At 39.9% G+C, this 20,717-nt stretch overlaps 1 protein-coding gene across 1 annotated transcript in view; it reads right to left on the bottom strand.

Annotated features, from left to right (window-relative positions):
• Window positions 1-20,717, bottom strand: part of ATG4B (autophagy related 4B cysteine peptidase) — a 1,090,283-nt gene that overhangs the window by 428,153 nt on the left and 641,413 nt on the right. The window contains exon 8 of the mRNA XM_044069567.1: window positions 10,620-10,816. Coding sequence (XP_043925502.1) covers window positions 10,620-10,816 — 197 coding nt within the window. The remainder of the gene's footprint in view (window positions 1-10,619; window positions 10,817-20,717) is intronic.

A 20,717-nucleotide genomic window follows, 5' to 3' on the forward strand; every position in this document is an offset into this window, starting at 1 on the left:
AACTTTACAAACATCTTTTCTGAGCTCCAAGCTCATCCCCCTTACCCATAACACACCACCATCTCCTGCCTTCCCTCAGATCAAGTTTGCTGCAACCCAAACTAATCAGCAACTCAAACTAGAAGAAACCATACATGATCATAACACGAGAAGGTTCGGGGGAAGGAGGGTGGGACAGTTGCAGAAAAATGAAGTATAAATACTCAGATGGAACGTTATAGTGAGTATATAACTTCTTTATCTGAAGTAGTTAACTTCATTTTATCTTCAACTTGTGGGACAGAGACCCCAGCTACTCAAGCCCCTGGGAGGCCCTCATGGAAAGATATTCCTGAGCACCGCAGAGCCGAAGGATGCTCTCCCTCTGGAGATTAAATCCAACTTATAATGAGAAATGAAGGTATGTGACTTAGCCCAAGTTGCTGGCGCACAAATATCATCCAATGACACTCTAGACCAGAAAGCAGCAGACATCGCCATAGATCTGGTAGAATGAGCTTTAACCGGACGTGGTGGAGACAAACCTTTGTCTTTGCAAATTTGCAAAATACATAGCGTAATCCATCTATCTAAAGAAACTTTGGAGATGGCCTTACCCAAAAAGAGCTTAGAAAGGGAAACAACTGGTCAGACTTATGGAAGGGCTTTGTTCTGTGTAAATAAATATGAATCTGTCTATGAACATATAGCAAATGCAGTTTATATTCACCCTTGTTTTGAAAATTTGGAAAGAAAACAGGCAGGTTAATTGTTTGATTGATGTTTGATTCAGAAGCCACTTTTGGTAAGAAAGAAGGGTTTGTGCGGAGAGAAACCCTGTCCTTATGGAAGATCAAGTAAGGGGGCGCGGCAGACAAGGACTGAAGCTCAGAAACCCTCCTAGCCAAAGTAATAGCCACTAGAAAGGCTGTCTTCCAGGATAGAAACTTTAAATCCGCTGAAGCTGCAGGTTCAAAGGGGGGAGCAACTAAGGCCTGAAGAACCAAAGTAAGGTCCAAGGAGGGACAGGGTTCTTAACTGGAGGACGCAAAAGAAAGGTGGCTTTAAGAAAAGCCTTACATAATCTAGAAGAGGCCACGGTATTCATGTTCTCACAGACATGAAAATTTGAAATAGCTGTCAGTTGTACTTTCACAGTGGTGGCCCTTTGTTGAAAAATGCTGGCTAAGAAATCCAGTACCACGGATACAGGGGCCGTAAAAGGATCCAGCTTTCTCTGAGATGCCCAAATAGAAAATCGTTTCCATTTACTGCGGTAAATCTTCCAAGTGGAAGATTTATGAGCCGCCACTAGAATAGTTTTCAATGAAGACGAAAGACCGGAAGTCCTGGCAATTAAGGGAACTGGAACAACCATGCTGTCAGCTTGAGGCTGTCCAGGTTGGGCAGACAGGTGCCCGAAGGATGAGAAATGAGATCCGGGCAAGGATCTAGAATCCAAGGAGGAGCTAGAACATGAGACCAGAGGAAGGGGAACCAAACCTGACGAGGCCAGAATGGGGTAATGAGGATCACCTTGCACCCCAGTCGGCAAGCCTTCTGAATAAACTTCGGAATGAGTGGTAACGGGGGTATAAGTTTACAGGAGTCCAGGAGGCCAAGCATGGACTAGAGCATCTCTGGGGGATTCCTTGGTGAGGGAATCACAGCGAGGAACTTGCTACACTTTGCATTAGAAGGAGATGTGAAGAGATCGCAGCAAGGCTGTCCCCATGCAAGGAAGATCTCCTCTGCTACCGACTGCTTCAGAGACCACTCGTATGGCATTAGAATAGCCCGACTCAATTTGTCCACTAAAAAGTTGCAATCAGAAATCGACTGGTGGAGATCGCCCACTTCCAAACTCTCATGGCCTCATGACACAGAGGGTAAGATCTCGTTCCTCCTTGTTTGTTGATGTACTAGACAACAGACATGTTGTCGGACTGAATTGCAATAGTTCCCAGAGGAAGAACAGTATGAAAGGCCTGCAATGCTAAAAGCACTGCTCTCATCTCCAGTACACTGACGTGCTATCTGGTCTCTATCTGGGACCACGTGCCTTGGACCGCCCTCCCCAGATAATGCCCCCACCCCCACCCAAGCTAGGAGGTGTCCGTGGTCACTGTGGCTTGGGCTGTGGATGGAACAAAGGGGCATCCCGCTATAATCTCCAAGCTCTACAACTCTCATAGTTATCTTCCTATGAGCCTATCTAAGCTCTCAACAATTTCTATAGCTTCTCTCTAAGCTCTCAACAACTCCTACAGCTACCCTCACACAGCCCAACCTTGTGAACATTGTAAATAGCATTCTACTGTTGATGTGTGTATGTAAAGCGTATATACATTTTCTTAAAAGGTTTGTATGTAAACTGTTTCCATACCTAACACATATCTGTTTTCCTCAAATGAAACTATTATGATCCCTACTTTCAAGCTTAATGAAGTTAACTATGCATGATATTGAATGCATTTATGAGTAACTATTCTACATAATGTTAATATTAACTATCAGTTGTATCTAAATTGTATAATGCAGCTTGGAGCTTTTCTCCCCGGGCCTCCACTGAAAATGGGTCAATTCGGCCCAGTAGAATTCTCCAGTAATCAAACTGCAAATAAATAAAATAAATAAATAAATAAATCTCTGGAGACTGGACCCACCAGAGAAGTGATGCCCTGTAGGCTTTGCTGATGTGAATTGGGTATTCCATGGGGAGATCCAGCCAAGACCACTGTACGCCTAGAGTCCACTGTAGAAAACGCATGTGAAGACGCGCACAGGGGAGGATAGAAATTGCTGCAGCCATTGAGCCCAAGGCTCTGAGAACATCCACCACCTTCTGTAACCTGAGGCCAAGAATCAGTGATACATGAGCCTTTAGACTCTGGACCCTGTCTGAAGTTAGGAAGACTTTCAATTGAAGGGTGTCCAGCCGTGCCCCGATAAAGTCCAAGATCTGTATCAGATTCAAGAGTGACTTGGGAACATTGACCATAATCCCTAACAGGACTGCAAGATGCAGGAAGAAGTCTCTGGCTTGTCAAAGAAGACGCTTGGTGGAAGCAGCGAGGAGCCAATTGTCTAGGTAAGGGAATACCTGAATCCCCTGAAGCATCAGGTGAGCCGCTACAACTGCCATTACCCTGGTGAACACCCTGGGGGCTGTGGTGAGACCGAAGGGTAGGGCTCAGAACTGGAAATGACTGGCTCCCAGCCAGAAGTGAAGGAATCTCCTGGAGCTTCTGTGTATCTTGATATGGTAGTAAGTGTCCTGGAGATCGAGCACATTCAGCCGCATTCTCGAAAATAAGGTAGAATGGACTGTAGGGTGACCATCTGGAATTTCTGTTTGGCGACAGCCAGGTTTAAGGTTGACAGGTCCAAAATGGGTCTGAGGTCCCCCACCTTTTTTTGGCACTAAAAAGAACCTGGAGTAAACGCCTGACCTGGACTGATCGGGGGGACTGGTTCAATGACTCGTTTTTGAAGCAGCTTGGAAACCTCTAGCGCTGCTGTCTCCCTTTGAGCAGGTGGAACATATGGGAGGTGCTTTGGTTGGACTGGAGGGGCAACAAACTGGATGGTGTAACCTCTGTATATTATTTGAAGCACCCAACGATCTGCAGTTATGGACTCCCATGCCGTTGGGTGCCATGATAATCTTCCCCAGACTATCTCCAGAGTAGGACAGTCGGGCAACCCCTCAAGGCTGCTGTGAGGGCCTGTCTGAGAAGGGCTCCCTAGACCCAAAGTTCCTCGGACCCTCTCTGCCTCTGGACCAGAGTCTGTCATGTCCCCCTTTGCCTCTAGGGGACGAGTTGTCCTGAGAGTCCTGGGAAAATTGCAATTTCCAGAACCGCATCTTCTTCTGCCCTCTCAGATTCCTGGAAAGGGATCTTTGAGGGCTAGAGAAGCGGATTCAGACAGCAGACAAAGTCTTCCCATCTTTTTCACTCTGGACAAGGGTGTCAGGTACGGTCTTCCCAAAGAGAAAATAACCATCGAAGGGAGCATTCGTAAAAGACGCCTTGAAGGGGTCTGCAAACTGACACAATCTGAGCCAAGTGTGTCACCTCATAGCAACGCCAGTCCCAGCTGCCATAGCTGATCCTTCAGTAGCATAAGAAAGGAGGTGCATGGACATGTTTGACACTGATTTCAGAGTAGACATCTTTGCGGAGAACAGACGCTTGTCCTCCTGCGACAAAGACTCTGGGGGTGACTCAGCTAACTCCGTGACTAGGTCTCACTGCAGTCGTATAATGTGTGCCAAGTAGTTCAGCGCTCAGATGGAAAAAGTCACTGAAGAATACACTTGCTTTCCAAATCAATCCACCATCCTGGATTCCTTATTCCGAGGGTGGACTGAGGAACTCTCGAGCCAATTCCCTCTTGGTGGCTGCTGTAACCACCATAGCATCCATAGGGGATCCTTTATACCATGCCTGTCTGTCAGAGGGTGGAGACAGAGTTTTGTTCAGGCGCTTGCGTATCGGCTCTATGGTGTCAGGCTGCTTCCATGCCTGCATGGTGATAAGATCCACCACTAAAGGATCTACCTGTGGGGACACACAGGAAGTAGATGGGCCTGTGTCAAAAGCCTCCAGGAACACTGATTCATCCGAAGAAGGTTTTAGGGCTGACCAACCTCCCCTCTGGCGGAGGATCTCCATGATATCTCCAAAGGAGACATCCTTGGCAGGTGACCTGGGGAACCTTCTCCTTCATCTAAATCAGTGTCTTCGGTAAGAGACTCAGGGGAGTCCAAGTGCCTCCTTTTGCACGTGTGCTTATGATGCCCCTCCTCAGTGGGACTCTCTGAAGAGGGCTCATGAGCCGCAGGGGGTTCCTCCAGGGGAACCGCCTGGGACTCCTCTAGCACAGCTGTCCCCGAGACAAGATGAAGGGAGTCATAACCGAATCCGAGGGAGTCTGGACGGAATCCAAGGAAATAGGCTGGGGTCTCGATCCTTGGAAGAAAACCTTCTCCACCAAATCGAACGTCAAGGGAGAGCATACCTTTGTAGAGCCCAACAAGGAGGAAGCTCTCCCTGGGTCTGTCGTGGGGATCGGAGCCAAGGCTAGGGTAGCCGGAGCTCTGAAGGAACGGCTTGGATCCGACAAGGTCAGAGAAGAAGACACATCCATCCCCTCGGGTCTGACTCCTCATCCTCGGCCCTGAGAGCTGCTCGGATCTGAGCAAGTTGGATCTGAGTAACTCAAGGTAATCACCGGAGTCAAGGTTGGAGGAACAATTGGTGCCGAATCCCCAGCTACGAAGATCCTCGGATCCATATACCGTGAAACCGCAGGCCTGGCAAGACTCCCATCTGGATTTGGGTCCGAATGAATCTCCTCATCATCCTGTCCATATCCATTTCAGAAAGACTCTGAGTCGAGCACGAGAAAGCGACTGACTCAGATCTGGCTGGTCGCTGGGGGAACCTAGAAGAAGCCCTCGGCTCTGTAGCATTCCATCGGCTCCGGGGAAAATCTGGGGGAGTGGAGCCGAGGAGAAACAGGTCTCAAAACCTTAGAAGGCAGGTTAGGGAAGGACTCCCGATCTGCAAACCTCTTACGGGGTTATCCCCTTTCTTCTCCTTGTCTCTCCCTCTCTCTGCATCCTTGTGTCTGTCCTTTTTGCTGTCTCTCCCTTTGGCAACAGGTCTAGCGGTAGAGTGAGTCCCAGCCTGAGTGGGGGGTTGGGCGGGATTTGTGGTAGAAGCCAAGGCCGTAGAAGAGTCCAAGGTCAATAATGGAAGCAGGCCTTTCGCCACAAGTTTGGCCTTTCTGTCTCTAAGGGCCCTTGGATTGAACCCTGCACAAATGCTGCACTGGACGGACAAATGTGTAACGCCCAAGCAAACAACACACAGAGTGTGGCCATCTGCTGGTGAAAGCTTATGGCCACACTCTGTGCATTTTTTAAAAATGGGTTTTAGTTGTTCAGACATTTCAACAAGCAACACTTAGTCACCCAAACAAACTACCTGACCACGCACAAACTAAGTGAAGGGAAGGGCCTACACAAAACTACCGCACGATATATATATATATATATATATATATATATATATATATATATATATATATATATATATATATATACACACACACACTTTATTTTGACAAAAAAACGACGAACTAGCATAAGGGGAGGAAAAAGGGAAACTAACTTGAGAAAACTCACTAGAAACAACCCCAAAAAGCATTTACAGTACCACTGAAAGCTCAGAGTTGTGGTGTACTGAACTTATATCTATGTATTGAGAAGAACTTAAGACCCCTTCTGGACAAATCAAAATATATATTGAGAGATACAGATTGATCCACCCATTTTTTTGGCATTTACTGTGAAATGGTCTTATACGAACGTAGACTTGCTAGATGTGACCATTTTTAGGGATGATAGGAGCTTGCTTGGGACTAGACTTCATAGGAAAGAATGTCGGGTCAATCACCTGCTTAGCAGAGAAAGTACGCATCCACAGAACATTTTTAGGAACGTGGTCCAAAATCAGTTATATAGGGCTTCTACACTTAATGTGAGTGAGCAAGATTTTCAACAACAGCTCAGCACCACTAGTACTGTGTTGGTATACAGAGGGTATGATATAGATATGATACAGAAGAATGTAGAGAAAGTGATAAATATGAGAAGCACGAGAGCGAAACCTTATTCTTCTGAACCTATACAGGACGACAGCAGTTATAAGTTGAGAAGGAGACAGAACAATAATTTAAGGATGTCATTCTGTTACTCAAGGAACATTAGTCAGTACACTAGTACTATTAGGAAAAACTGGAATATTTTAATGACTAATGAGCAAGTCAGTAAATACTTGGACCCAGTACCTCAGTTTATTTTTAGAAATAAGAAGTCCTTGAAGAGATGTCTTTGTGTTACAAGGGACACTAATAGACCAGTTATATAAGGGATAACCACTCCCTGTAGGAAGTATTATTTTTGTCCATATATTAATACTAGTTCTATCTTTTTGCATCCAGGTACAGAAGAATGATACAATTTTAACATCAAGGCTACCTGCACTAGCATGCATGTGATATATTTAGCTGTATGTGAGGTATGCAGTAAATTCTATGTCGGGAAGACTGACAGGATGCTAAAAGATAGGATTAGGGAGCATATATATAATATAGGCAAGAAAAGCATGTTTAATGTGTGAGCGAAACATGTTGTTAACACGGACAGTATACATAGTTTTGGTTTCTTAGTTATAGGAATTAATTATGGTAATAAGAGAGGAGGGGATATGAGATTGAGGATGGAAGAAATGGAAGCTCAGTGGATCATTAGGCTGAGAGCGAATGCAGGGCATGGTTCGAATGATTGTATACCACTAACACCTGCTTTGAAAGCTACACCGCTACGCAGGAAATGAGTAGCATGAGAAGTTGGGTATACATTAAATGCTACCTTCATGATTTTATATATATATATATATATATATATATATATATATATATATATATATTCATTTTTAAAATGATCTATATATTTTTACATACATATTATATATATATATATATATTTTTTTTTATATTAATTATATTTAATAGTGTTAAATAAATTTTAGGATGTGTACCTTTAAGTTGCAATTTGTTTTGTCATGTGATCTTAGCTTAATGGTTAAATATGGTGCTTTAGGTATTCAGTTTTATGTCACACCTGAAGAAGCATTTGGTGAAAGCGCTTGTGTGTGTTTTATTAAAAGATTGTCCTTGAACCTGGAGCCTTGCCTACGTTGGTTGTTTTTTTTTATCTTGGATACAGTGCTCATTACCTTGAATGAGTCCACTTACCCACTACACTCATTAGGCACTTCTGATTACCTGTGTGTGATACAGAGTGGTTGGGACTTTGCTTCCATGGAGGTACTACACAGCACATTACAGTGACACTAACAGGAAAACTACTAGGTGGGACTGGTATACTGAAATGCTACATGTGGATCCTCAACCTAACTGGACATGTTCTGACAGAGTCCTTATAGTATAATTCCGAAACATGCTCCCCGCAGCAGTAATTCTTCTCCTCTCATTCCAAGAATTACAACTGCTGGAATAGAAATTTTGTTCAACTCTCTAGGAAAAGTTTAAAAACAAACAAAAAAACAAAAGAAGTTAAATGATTTACAATACATTCACATCTGAAGCTCAAAAGGCCAAACAAAGATATGAACATAACCTGGCCAAGTGCATCCAAGACAATAGGAAATCATTTTACAAACATTTAAGAAGTTATTTTGAAGGACACACTAAGATATTACATTGAAAGACTATGAAAAGATTATAACAGACACTAATAAGAAAGCTAGTTGTTTTGCAAAGTATTTTTCTGAACAGATATCTATGGACCTTTTTGATTTTTTTAAGAAATTTTGGAACCTGTGGTAAACGTCCAACAATTTCTAAGCACTGTAGTTAGTAAATTCTTTAAATAAAAATTAACAAATGCTCAGCTGCAGGCCCTGGAGGCTAAAATGGCATTTCCTTAATCAAATAAAATATGGTATTGATCCAACCTGAAGACATTTTCTTCATTTAAGTATACAGGACGCATTTTTGTTACCAAGGTATGGAAAACAGCTAATATACTGTTGTTTACTGAAAATGGTGACATAAGTCATACTAAAAACTACAGACCTATTGGTCTAACTGATATTGTGGGGAAGTTCTTAAAATGAATTTCCCTTAACAGTTTGTCAATAAAGAATACTGACCTGCATGGTTTCTATCAGGGTAGTCCTAAGTGACAAAGTGTATCAACCTTACTGACGTTCACACCCTAGTTTTTGAGGCAGTGGATCACAACATAACTGTTGACATATTCTTAGATCTAGCAAAATTGTTTGACTCATTGATCCATGCTAGTTACATTTACCTTTAAATAAAGGGAAGAAAATATGTATATTGCTTACTGAATCGTTGCAGGTTTGCCTGACAGAACCTCCTGCATTTGCATTAAACAAAAAAAACGTAATCAATCATTTGTCATCATTGGAGTGCTCCTCTTAGGCTGGTTTTGAGTCCTTATGTTTAATACCTTTATGTTGACAACGCCATCAATGTACCACATATGGGTGGGCTAAATTTGCTGATGATGTTAAGCTAACTGGTTTAACTACCATTGAAGAGCAATCAAAATGCATCTTTACTTGGACCATTTATAAAACAAAGCAGTCAGTAATAAAGCTGAATTCAATAGTCCAAAATGTAAAATCAAGCACCCTTGTAGCACTAACAGTATGTATCCTCATACTAAAACTCTTTGCACACAGTTTAAATACTTTGATGAGATGGTGGACATTAACTCAGACATTACTACATTTATTAGCTCAGCTGTGCTTAAACCATTATACAAGCCACTTATACAGCCAACAATAGAATATACAGTATGTGAATCCACATTTATAGCAGGAAGATCACTGACGAGTTAGAGTTGGTACAAAAGTATTACACCAGGCAAATATCTTTTTAGCCAATACTGTGGTGTAGGGGGATAAAGCCATGACTTAGGCCCAGGTGACCTGGGTTTGATTAGCGGCTCTGGTGTCTGAGACACTGACAGGGAGGGATGGGCATTCTCATCCAGTGGCGAAGGACGGTTGTGTGGGTGTTCCTGTCAGTGACCTCTAGTAGAGGTTTGAGATGCTGACTTGGGGGGGGGGGGGTAAGTTTTGCAACGTGAAGTGATACATTTTGGTAGTAGGAAAAAACAGAAGGCAGAAATGGCAAATGGCAAGCACATGAAGGGCTGAAACTGAATGCAAAAAAAACAAGTGAACTTTCTTGTCACATTCCAGGTATGGACACACAGTTTATTTTAACAGTGTGCATGGGGGAAAATATTTCCATATGCCCCTCTGCGAACATGATATTTTACATTTGACTTTCTCTGGGTCATTGTTTTTATATTTTTGCATTTTCACATTGCAATCTTGCTTCAAGTAGATCCATTCCAAATTATTTCTTGTAGATCACACTTGCCACAGTATTAATCTTTGATTATGTACTGCATATGTAGCCAACATAAAACATTTTAACACACAGTCATTACTCTTTGGGACAATACAGTAAACTCTCAGTTAACCGAACTCAAGCAACCAGAACTCTCAAGCAATCAGAAAAAAAGTCAAAGAAATACAGTACAATTTTCATGTGTTGCACTTTCTGTCCCCCACAGCAGAAACATACCTTACGGTTTTAGAGTTTTAAAAAGGAAGATAGGAATAAATTCCCTCTCTCCCCAACCTAAGAACAAGTTAAACCAAACAAATAGTATAGGATACTGCATTAGTCAGGCCTCTCTCCCCAACCTAAGAACAAGTTAAACCAAACAAATAGTATAGGATACTGTATTAGTCAGGCCTATTTTTAATAGTAACTCTCAAGAAACCAGAAACTACAGTTATCCGGCATCTATCAATCCCCATGTATGCCGGTTAACTGAAAGTTTACTGTAGTATCACGATATTTTTCTGCTTTGCTATTTTTCTGTGTTGTTACTAAGTTACATAACACTTTTGTGTACAAAATATTTTCATTGACATAACAGCAGTATTCTGATCTCACTAATTCATGAACTGTAAAGAAGGAACATTCTACTGTACCTTTAGAGTTCCGATGTACGCTTCATTAATGTCGCTAAGCCCCAGGCGTAGAGGTATTAGCAAAACTAATGGTTTCCAAAGCAGGGAGTCATCACTGGCGCATGCTCCACTAGGATACCCATTGTATAACTGGTCTGATTCTGGATCTGGCAATGCAGCTGCTGCCCCACACAAAGACGAAGAACAACACAATCGTTCTGATGAAAGAATAAGGAACAACAAAGCCAGTTTTAAAATTAAAGAAGTATGATCAACTGCAAGGCTTTGCTGGCAAAATTAAAGTCAATACATAATGCACAACCATGTTTAGATATAACCACATCACATATCCGTTTCAAAAATTAATCATCGCAACCTGCAATTACGGTTACCACCTGTCCCTCTTTGTGAGGGACCGTCACTCTTTGGACAGATATGTCCTACATGAAAAACTAAAAAAAAAATGGCAAGTGTCCTGAGATTTTAGGACAAAAATATTTCATAACATTTCTTTATTAGTTGCATAAATAGTTATTTTTTATCTGAAACACCTAAATGTTATATGCAATAAAATAAACAACTCAAATACTACAAGAATAAGCTTTTATATTGGCAAAAAAAGTAAATTTCTGTCCTTTGCACTTGCCATGAGTATGTTTTGTCCTGCAAAATCTCATCTATTTACAGAAAATGTCCCACTTGGGGTATCTGAAAATAGATAGATAGATAGATAGATAGATAGATAGATAGATTAGTACTAAGCTAACTGCTCTTGGGAGCCATTTTAAGCCTAGGCAATTGTCCCTTGTGAGACTCAAACCCTGCACCTTGTGTTTGCAAGGCAAACACCTTAACCAATAGGCCACCCTCCCAACCCAAAAAAGGTGGCAACCCTATTTGCAATGGCCATGAATCATTAGGGGAGAACATCCGATCCTGCCAATAATCCTATGCTATGCAGTTCCTTTTGCTGAATACCCAGTAAATTGCAATAGCATCTTCAAAAGGTGCCTAGATGTGTTTTTAACATTTCCAGAATACAACAGGACTGGCTGTGAACACTGACCCTATAGGCATTTAAAGCTTTAGATCAAACCCTTAATATAGTGCAACACAAACCTTACAAAGGTTTCTAAACAGAAATCTTAAAAAATTTGCCATTTTGCCCTGACGACATAACAATCTTATTTACAGCTATTCTTATCAGCAAACAAGCAAGAATGATCTTACATGCAATTTCTGTAACGAGGTCCACTCAGAAATCCTGTATGCTGAATTCTGAAAGCACAACATTCTACTAGGTTCTAATCACTTTATTTTGATTTTTAAACAGTTTATATTCGACTACCAAATTTCTGTAAGGGGACAAGCTCCTTTGTACTACATACGTAGGGATTAATATGTCCTATGCCCCTACTGTGAATTTATTTGAACTTCAAGGTCACAATATGCTGAAGAATGAAGACTTTGCTTTGCTGCAAAATGAAATCGTTGTCTTTCTCTTCTGAAATTAATACTTTGAAATCAGTTAATGTTCATCATATTGATTGCTGCTGTAGTAGCCTCAGTTATAAGGGTTATATACTGCCAAGAATATAACAGCTGGCCAGCTTCCAAAGCTTCAGAGCACCTTCCACAGGACCAAACTATCAGGCAGCTTGAGCTAAGTCAAGTTAAAGACAAGTGTGGGCACCAAGCTCTTCAGAGCCTTACTGCCACGAAGAGTACCCTCCTTTAAGGTTTTTGAAAATCAACAGTTGGCTTGGCCCAAGCTCTTCAGAGCCTTACTGCCACCGAAGAGTACCCTCCTCTAAGGCTTTTGAAAATCAACAGTTGGCTTGGCCCTGATCCCTTGGTGGGCAGGTAAGTTCACTTTGTAAAAACAAATCCATTTTCTAAATATTGTTCGTGATTTATCACTTTCCTCTTCAGGACAGCGCAGTGGTAGAGCAAGAGGTTCTCCGGTTCGATTCTTGGCTGGAGTGCCTTCTGTGCAGAGTCTGTATGTCCTTCCTGAGTTTGTGTGGGTTTTCTCCTGGTGCTCCTGTTTTCTCCCATGTTTCAAAGACATGCGTCTGGAGTGTTTCTCCCCAGGCCTCCACTGAAAAATGGCTACGTTCCAAGTCAGACTTTCCCGGTAAACAAATGTCAAATAATAAAAAGGAAAGTTATTTTAAAGCTAGTAGTTCTGTGTTTTAATGGACTGTCATGAGACTGTCTTGCACTTTTACATGGAAGTACTGTTTTTCCTGTCATTTTAAACATGCAAAGTAACTGAAAATCATTTTTTTTTCTGTGAAGAAATTGGGTTTATTTTGGGTTCTGGTACCTAGCCAGCATGGCACCATATTCTTCTCTTGGCCCAACGGGAATTCACAACAACCACATTTCTCTGCAGCTGAATGTCACTTCAGCCATGTCTCTCCAACTAAAATGTACCACAGGGAAATGTCTCACTGCCTAGGTGTCTGAACCAGTTTATTTTACTTTTATTTATTTTTTTGGGGGGAGGCTGGCGTGGAATTTTAAAGTGGTTTTCATTACGTTTTTATTGTGAAAAAAATAGCTTTTAAAGATTTGTAGTTTGTACCAGCATTTGCTGCTCGTCTTCCCCAAGAAAGAGGCATCATCTTCAACTTGACCATGGAACAAACTATGGGTCTCACAGTCTGTCCTTCTTTCAGTCACAAAGAAAAAAGTTAAGCAAACAGCCTTTTCCACCACAGCAGGCTAACAATTTGCCTCAGCTGCAGATGGGTGATGTGGTCATTTGCTCTATCTTCAGACCACGCATCTTTTACCTCTGATCCCTTCTTTGTAGCACCTACAGCAACTATGGACTAGGGGTTTGACACACCTTCTGCAGTTACTGGGGTTCCCTCAGTGGGCAAGAGAGCCACTCCTGTCAGTTTTGGGAGAGGGAGCATGGAAGGCTACTCTGTTGTGTCAGAAGGGTGTGCCAGTCCCTAGGGAAGCTGCTTCTGCCACCATTACTAACCCAGTTGGCCCCATTTTTCCTGTGAAAAAGAGAGAAATTTCAACATGCATCTACTCCTTCTCAAATTTCCTTAGACAGGAGTAGTTTACTGGGTCTGGCTCAGGGTTTAATTCAGGTTATTAATCCTTCTTGTGAAGTAGTTTCTGGTACAAGAAAGAGGAATATCTCCTTTACTGAAGAGATTCAAGATTCAGAATCTGAACAAGGTGGTGAAGGGACTGATACAGGGTTTTCTCCTCAGATTTCTGATTCAGACGAGAGCTCCGGTTCTGGTTCTCCGTGTGTGGGTGCTTCTTTCTCTGAGAGAAATGGTAAAATGTGCCAGTGTTTTCAGTAGCAGAACACTGACGTTTCTCAGTCCCTCAAAAAATACTACAATTTATTACAAAAGGAATTTCCAATCTGCTTTAGAAGATGTATGTGTTACTGCCTGCAATTTTTTCAGTCAGCCAGCTGCCCCTAAAAAGGTATAAAAGATGTATAAGGTTCCTCAGTCTTAAGCTTGTATACACTATTCCAAAACCTGGACCAGCAGCTATCATTTTAGTTGATCCCACTGCTGTTAAACACATACTTCATTCTAATCCTACTCTTTCTGACAAAGAATGGGAAATTACTGATAAGTATGGTGAACAAGTGAATGCTTCTTTGACTTTGATTTTCAAAATTTTGAACAGTCAGGTTCATATGCTAGAGTTTGTTCTGAATAACTGAGAAAATATGAGGAATGTTTTATCTGCAGTTTCTTCTTCTGCAGAAAACTCTACTTTAAATAATTTAGTTTATTCTATTGCACAGGTCACTACTTACTGTTATAGTTTGTGCATGACTGTTGATACTTCTTCCAGTGCTATGGCCTCTGGAACTGTTTTGATAAGGTTTGCATGGCTACATTCTCAGAAACTCTCAGATGATGTTAAAAATTAGATTTTAAATTCTCCTTTGGATAGAGGTTTAGTATTTGGCCCATCTGCTGCAGAGGTGATCAGAAAGTGTGATGAAAACGGTAAGATAATCCAGGGAATCTCCAAGATTTTTCAGACCTCCTTTTACCAAATTTTCTATGGGATTCTCTAGTGTCCTCATCCAATTTTGGCAACAAGCAGAATAAACAGTTGACAAGTAAACAGAGTTTTAAGAAGAAATGGCAAGGGGGGGGGGTTCTAAAAATAAGCCTCGTAACTCCCAAGACTAGGGACAGTCCAACAAGTCTGAATGACTATTCGAAAGACCTTGTGATCCACTCCCACTCTGGCCCTTTTTTTTTTTGCCCAGAAAATCTATATCTCCATTTTTCTCTTTGGCAACAGACAGTTACAGACCAATGAGTTCTGAATATCATTCATCAAAGTTGCAGATGGCAGTGGGAGGAAATTCCTCCTTTCCAGGAGGTCATTCCTTATCCTCCAGATCTCAGGTTCATCATCACATGCTACCATAAGGACAGATAGAACCATTTCCAGCTTCCCATGATGGAAAGGATTTTTATTCAAGGATATCTTACTGCCATAAAAAGAAAATGCATGAAGACCAGTTATGGATCCATCTTTCCTAAACCTGTACATGACAGTGCCCAAATTCAACATGCCATCACTTCACAATCTGTTACCTCTTTTTCCTCTTTCAAGTTTCTTGGTAACACTAGATTAAAAGATGCTTATCATTACATCCCTATTCATCCAGACATCCAGACAAGGTTTTGTGTGTCTGATCACATTATCAGTTCTATGCCTTACACTTTGGACTGCACTAAAAGTGTTCACAAAGTCTAAAACCAAGAGTATGCTACCAAAGATCATAGCACCAGGAAATAGACTTAGCAGAATGTAAAATGCACGATCAACACTGCTGAACTAAAAACACTTTAATGGACAAAAATAAACTAAACAATGTAAGCATTTTCACAATTCACTGATTGCTTCTTCAAACAAAAAGAACTAATAATTTCACACATTTAACCCATCTGTGAGCCAAACAAAAGCATAACATCCACTCTGTACCTACATAGTCCATAGGACATAGTCCCGAACTTCAATAAATCAAAACTATAAAAGTAAATAAATAACTTGCTAGATATATGTAAAATATCAAAATATAAATTTAAAATAAAATAAATAAATAAATAAAATCTGAAGCATTCAATTAACTGCATCAATGGGGGAGTGTGCATGCTCTCAAAGCCGGTTTTAAAGAGGCACACTTGTTAATACCGGGAAATTTGTCTGCATGTAAACTCAAAATCCAGGCTTACTCTCTTAACTCAGTTTCATTCTTCACATCCCAACCTGTAATATTCTCATCAATAGCTTCAAGCACAAAAAAATTAAATTTATGGTGGCTCCCCGCTGCTTCAATATGTCGAGCCAATGCATTAGCAGTCTTAACCTTCCTTATATCTCTCATATGTTCAAATATCCAATCCTTAAGGGAGCGGTTCATTTTGCCTGCATAAAATATACTGCATACCATATAGTACGAATAGTAAACTAAATTCCTAGTAGTACAGTCTGCATAAAATTCACTCTATAGAGAAACCAAGTACAAGACGACACACTGTACTTCCTACATGGATATGTTCCTTGACATTGTGACATTAATATAGAATTGTCTGTATGTTTCCCATAACATAACTGCCTTTTCAAAGGCAGATTATTCGTAAATGAAAACTGTGGTACTTCAGTAATAACTCTTCTCAAATCATCAGATGCACGTAAGGTATTCCAATTTATCTTTATATCATCACAAAAAACATTAATATCACTCAAACAAGTCAAGGGAACTCTCAATCTTGTTTACATGGTATACTTCCTAAAGAACTACTATCATCAGATGCATAATCTGCAAAATAAACTCTTCCTCTCCCATTTCTTTCAGAGCATACCTGAACTATGCATGCATCTATCTCACTCTCTGATAAGGAGCAGTTTAGGGAAGCTCAGAGTAGAAAAACTGTAGTGATAAAGAAATGTATAAGCATCTATAGGGTGCATGGGAAGGCTGATAAAAGTAGAAAGTTCTGAACTAGAGACAGATGATGAATGGAATGCTGGCAGAGATGATATGTAGAGAAATTATAAACTTCTTTCTGTGAATCAGCTCAAGGGAAGGTTTATATGTGTGACCCAATGAAAATAACAGTAAATGAAAAACAGGGGTACAAGATGCAGTTGACAGCGAAAGAGAAAAAGATTTAACAGTAACTGTGGCATAGTAGAGACTGCTAAGCATAGAAAGCACTGTACCTTTAAAATAAAGACGGATGAGGTACTTCACTGCCACTATCATTTTAAAAAATAGATTATAGACTTGAGACACCTAGGTTAGAGAAAGTCTATGGTGGAGTCTTTCAGAAGCTCTGCTGTGTGAGAGAAGCGTTAGGTAAGCCTGAAAGGAGTAACAGCAGTATTACTCCCATGCAGAATCCAGTACGAAGAATGGGAGCATTATCCAGTGTGGAGAGGTAAAGGAGGAACAGGAGTACTGGGTACTTACATATTATTCCAACCAGGTTCCAAATATGTGAAATGGTTCTTCTCATCTCAAACCAATAAACTGCTCTATGTCAACCTAAAGAAATACTCTCGCGAACCAAACAGTAGATGCTCTAGACTTGTAACTTTTATTTTATAACAAGGAAGAAAGATACATATTAATGTAATATTAATCTTATTTTAAATAAAATAAGTATGTATCACTTTCATGTTATGTAAATTGCCATCCATAATGTTCTTAAATTGTTTGAAAACCTTGCAGTACAACAGCAAGTGGAAATGACTACATTTAACTACAGCAAGTGGAAATGACTACATTTAACTAGTATTCATGGTTTCATTTGTACCTCCTTGTTATGCTCATTTATAGGTATTTGGGAAGGAGAAGAAAAAGGTACACAAGTTTAGGTTGGCAAAGTGAGGTTTATTGGGTTGAGATGAAGCATTTGTAATATTTTGTTTTGCTTGCATTGATGCGTTGCTTCCAAGACATTTGTGATGTGGATTTCCCATGGTTATGATGTAGTCATTACTTTTCCAGGTTGCTTGCTTGACATGAGGGGATTGTGGATTGTTGTGAAGAAATCCTGTGTGGATGTAGTTGTATGATTGGTGGGGGTACCTTTCTCTTTGCTTTTCTTTCTTTTCTTTTTTTTTTGGATGTGTTTTTTTTGTGGTGATGGATGGGCGATTTGTTGTGCGTTTCTGATCGGGCTGCAAGCTGTTTACTTGCAGTTGTTTTGCTCGTCTTGTGAAAGGATTTGTTTTCTGTTTTCTTCGTTTTTGAAGTCTGAAGGATGGTGTTATCTTTTTTTTTTTTTTAACTTGTGGTGCTTCCTTGAGGCCATTGGTGAATGCTAGCATCTAGTGTTTGCCTCAAGAGATTATTTCTTTAGGTCGGCACATTGACACATTTGGAACCCGGTTGCGATAATACGCAAGTACAGTATATTGCTCTATATTACAAGAATGATTGAGTTTCTCTGTGTTTACTGGAAAGTAATTTCTGTGTAAACATTGTCTTGGTCTACTACAACTGAGAACTGAACTTCACAACCTAATTTTGAACTGAGCTTTGGAACTGGTGAATAGACTGGAGTTTAGTCTTCTGTTTAGTCTTCACTTGATGCATGCCATATAGGGCATTACATCCAATAATGGGTCTGACAATAAATAGATGAGTACAGGGCAATTGATACTACTCAGGACAAAAAGAGACACCTTTGGAAATGAGTGGAGTCAGAAGGACTTCCAAACTGCTGCTGAAACATGATGGTCAAAAGATAAAGAATAATCAGCAAGAGTGTCTAAATACCTTACAACAGTGTTTAAGGGGGAGGGGTATCCCCTACATGCAATGATGTGGTAATGTTATGTTTACCAAAATAAATATACTAGAATTTTCATATTGTGTTCGAGACGACTGCCATTGCAGCAATTGTCAAATCCATACTGGATTGAGGAATGGCTAACAATATCTAATGTAAAGTCTTCAGACTTGGACAGTCGTACGCCAAGAGTTTTGGCTTTAAGGTCTGAGAACTAGATGGCAGGAGGAGAAGGCCCTACACAGAGTCCTGTGGTAAACCACTGGTAAGTTTTTTGCTTTCAGACATGGCACCTGTAACTCTAACCACCTGGGCTCCATCAGAAAAACACTTAGCTTTCTACCACACAACATATGCACTTATACTCAGATTTACAAGTCTGCCAATAATACCTGCATTGAACTCATACCACTCAACCTCTTGGAGCAAGACATCTGGACAATGCCATAAATAACGGGGAGACAAAGGCCTAAAAATAGGGACAATTTTTAAATGTTGCCCTTACAAACTTAGAAAGTTTTGAATTAGCACAAATTTTCTGAAGGGTGTGAAGTCTGAAACTGAAATGTCTTTCAGTATTATCAGACTTTAGTCTTTAATGAACTGCCAGGAATTGCCAGAAAACCACAATTTTATGAAAAATGGACCAAAAATATGAGGCAAAAATCTGTACAGTTCAGAGGTATGATTGAAATAAAGTCAGAAGCCTTTACTAGGCTCTGATACACTGCATAACTGTGATCCACTACTTTAATGACTTTTTTAAAGAAATTAACAAGGTTAATGAAGTAGGACCTACCTTTCACAATACCAGATTTATTAGGGTTAAAGATTAAGAGAATTTTCACTGTCCAGATTAATGCGGTCTGAGATAATACATTCTATAACATTGCATATGACAGCAGTGAGTATAATGGGTCTATAGTTACCAGTGTGTGTGGCTAAGTAGGGTTCAGACAGGCCATATTTACTGATAATCAAGCAACCTGATACTTTACTCAAGGCCCATAAATGGGGCATTCTTAGCTTTACACTGGACTGACAAGACTTGTTCCTACTAATTACATGGGGTAGCTGGGACTATGGAATCTTTTTAAATAGTTGCACTTGCAAGTGGAGTAAAAGTTGCACTAATTTGTCAGCTAGGACATTAGCTAGCTCCTATAGGTCAAAGCAGACAGAATCATTGTGAACTAGCTTTAAACATTACTTCGAGAAAACAAACACAAGTACCAACTCCACACTATAGTTGGTTGAGACACACTTTTTAATGCTGAGCAGTTGTAAAAACTTCCACAAGTAATTCCAAACAAGAACAATAACAATAAAGTTTAAGCGATTTTCGTCCTGATGTTATCCAGACTTCTTCAAAACACTGAGTTAAAAAACCTGTTTAAAAAGCCCTCGTCGCATGACAAAATCAAATGGGCGTTACTACTTACATTCAGTTTATTTAAAAAAAAATGCAAGTTTTTTAATACCCAATACTTTCTCCCCCTAAAAAATACATAAATATCATTTCACCATATGATAATTCATCAGTTCTTATTAAAATAAGTAAAAATCACTAAAGCAAAAAAAGTACACAAAGAAATATATAACTAAATAACAGCTGGCAAGCGCCAAACTGCAGGTCGACCTTAGCGGCTGGAAAACCTCCTAACACACACATTTCTAATTTATAACAAATAAATGTCAAGACTCCTTTATATTAGATAAAGTAGTAAAATCCAATGTTACCTCAAACTATATTCTAACCACTAAAACATATATAACTTTTACAGTATACTATAACCAACTGTTCCAGTTATACAAATACCCACTAATATGTAGATTTGTTAAACCCAAGTGATTAACAACACGGCATTTTTTAAAAATACTAACAAAAGAATATAACCGTATAGTACAATATGAAAAGCAACATAATATAATATAGTCAACAATAGTTACGTATCACTCCTGTCAACTAGTTATTTAGTTAAAGAAACCATATATATATATATATATATATATATATATATATATATATATATATATATATATCTATATATATATTTATGTATGTACCAAACAGTACCATCAGTAACCTATATTGTCTGGGCTATTAGATCTAAACACAGGTCCTCTCTTAATGCATACACCTTAACCGTGATTATTTACAATGGTAGTGAATGTGTAATAAACCTGTTTTAACCTAAATCCATAACTTTAATCTAAAAAATTCTTAACAGGGTTACATAACACTTAGTAAGTTTTCTCATCTTACACCTACTTGAGCAAAAGTAAATTAATGTATGTCTTT

Source organism: Protopterus annectens, chromosome 4.part0, assembly GCF_019279795.1.
Source record: "Protopterus annectens isolate FY-2018-M chromosome 4.part0, PAN1.0, whole genome shotgun sequence".
NCBI classification, from domain to species: Eukaryota; Metazoa; Chordata; order Ceratodontiformes; family Protopteridae; genus Protopterus; species Protopterus annectens.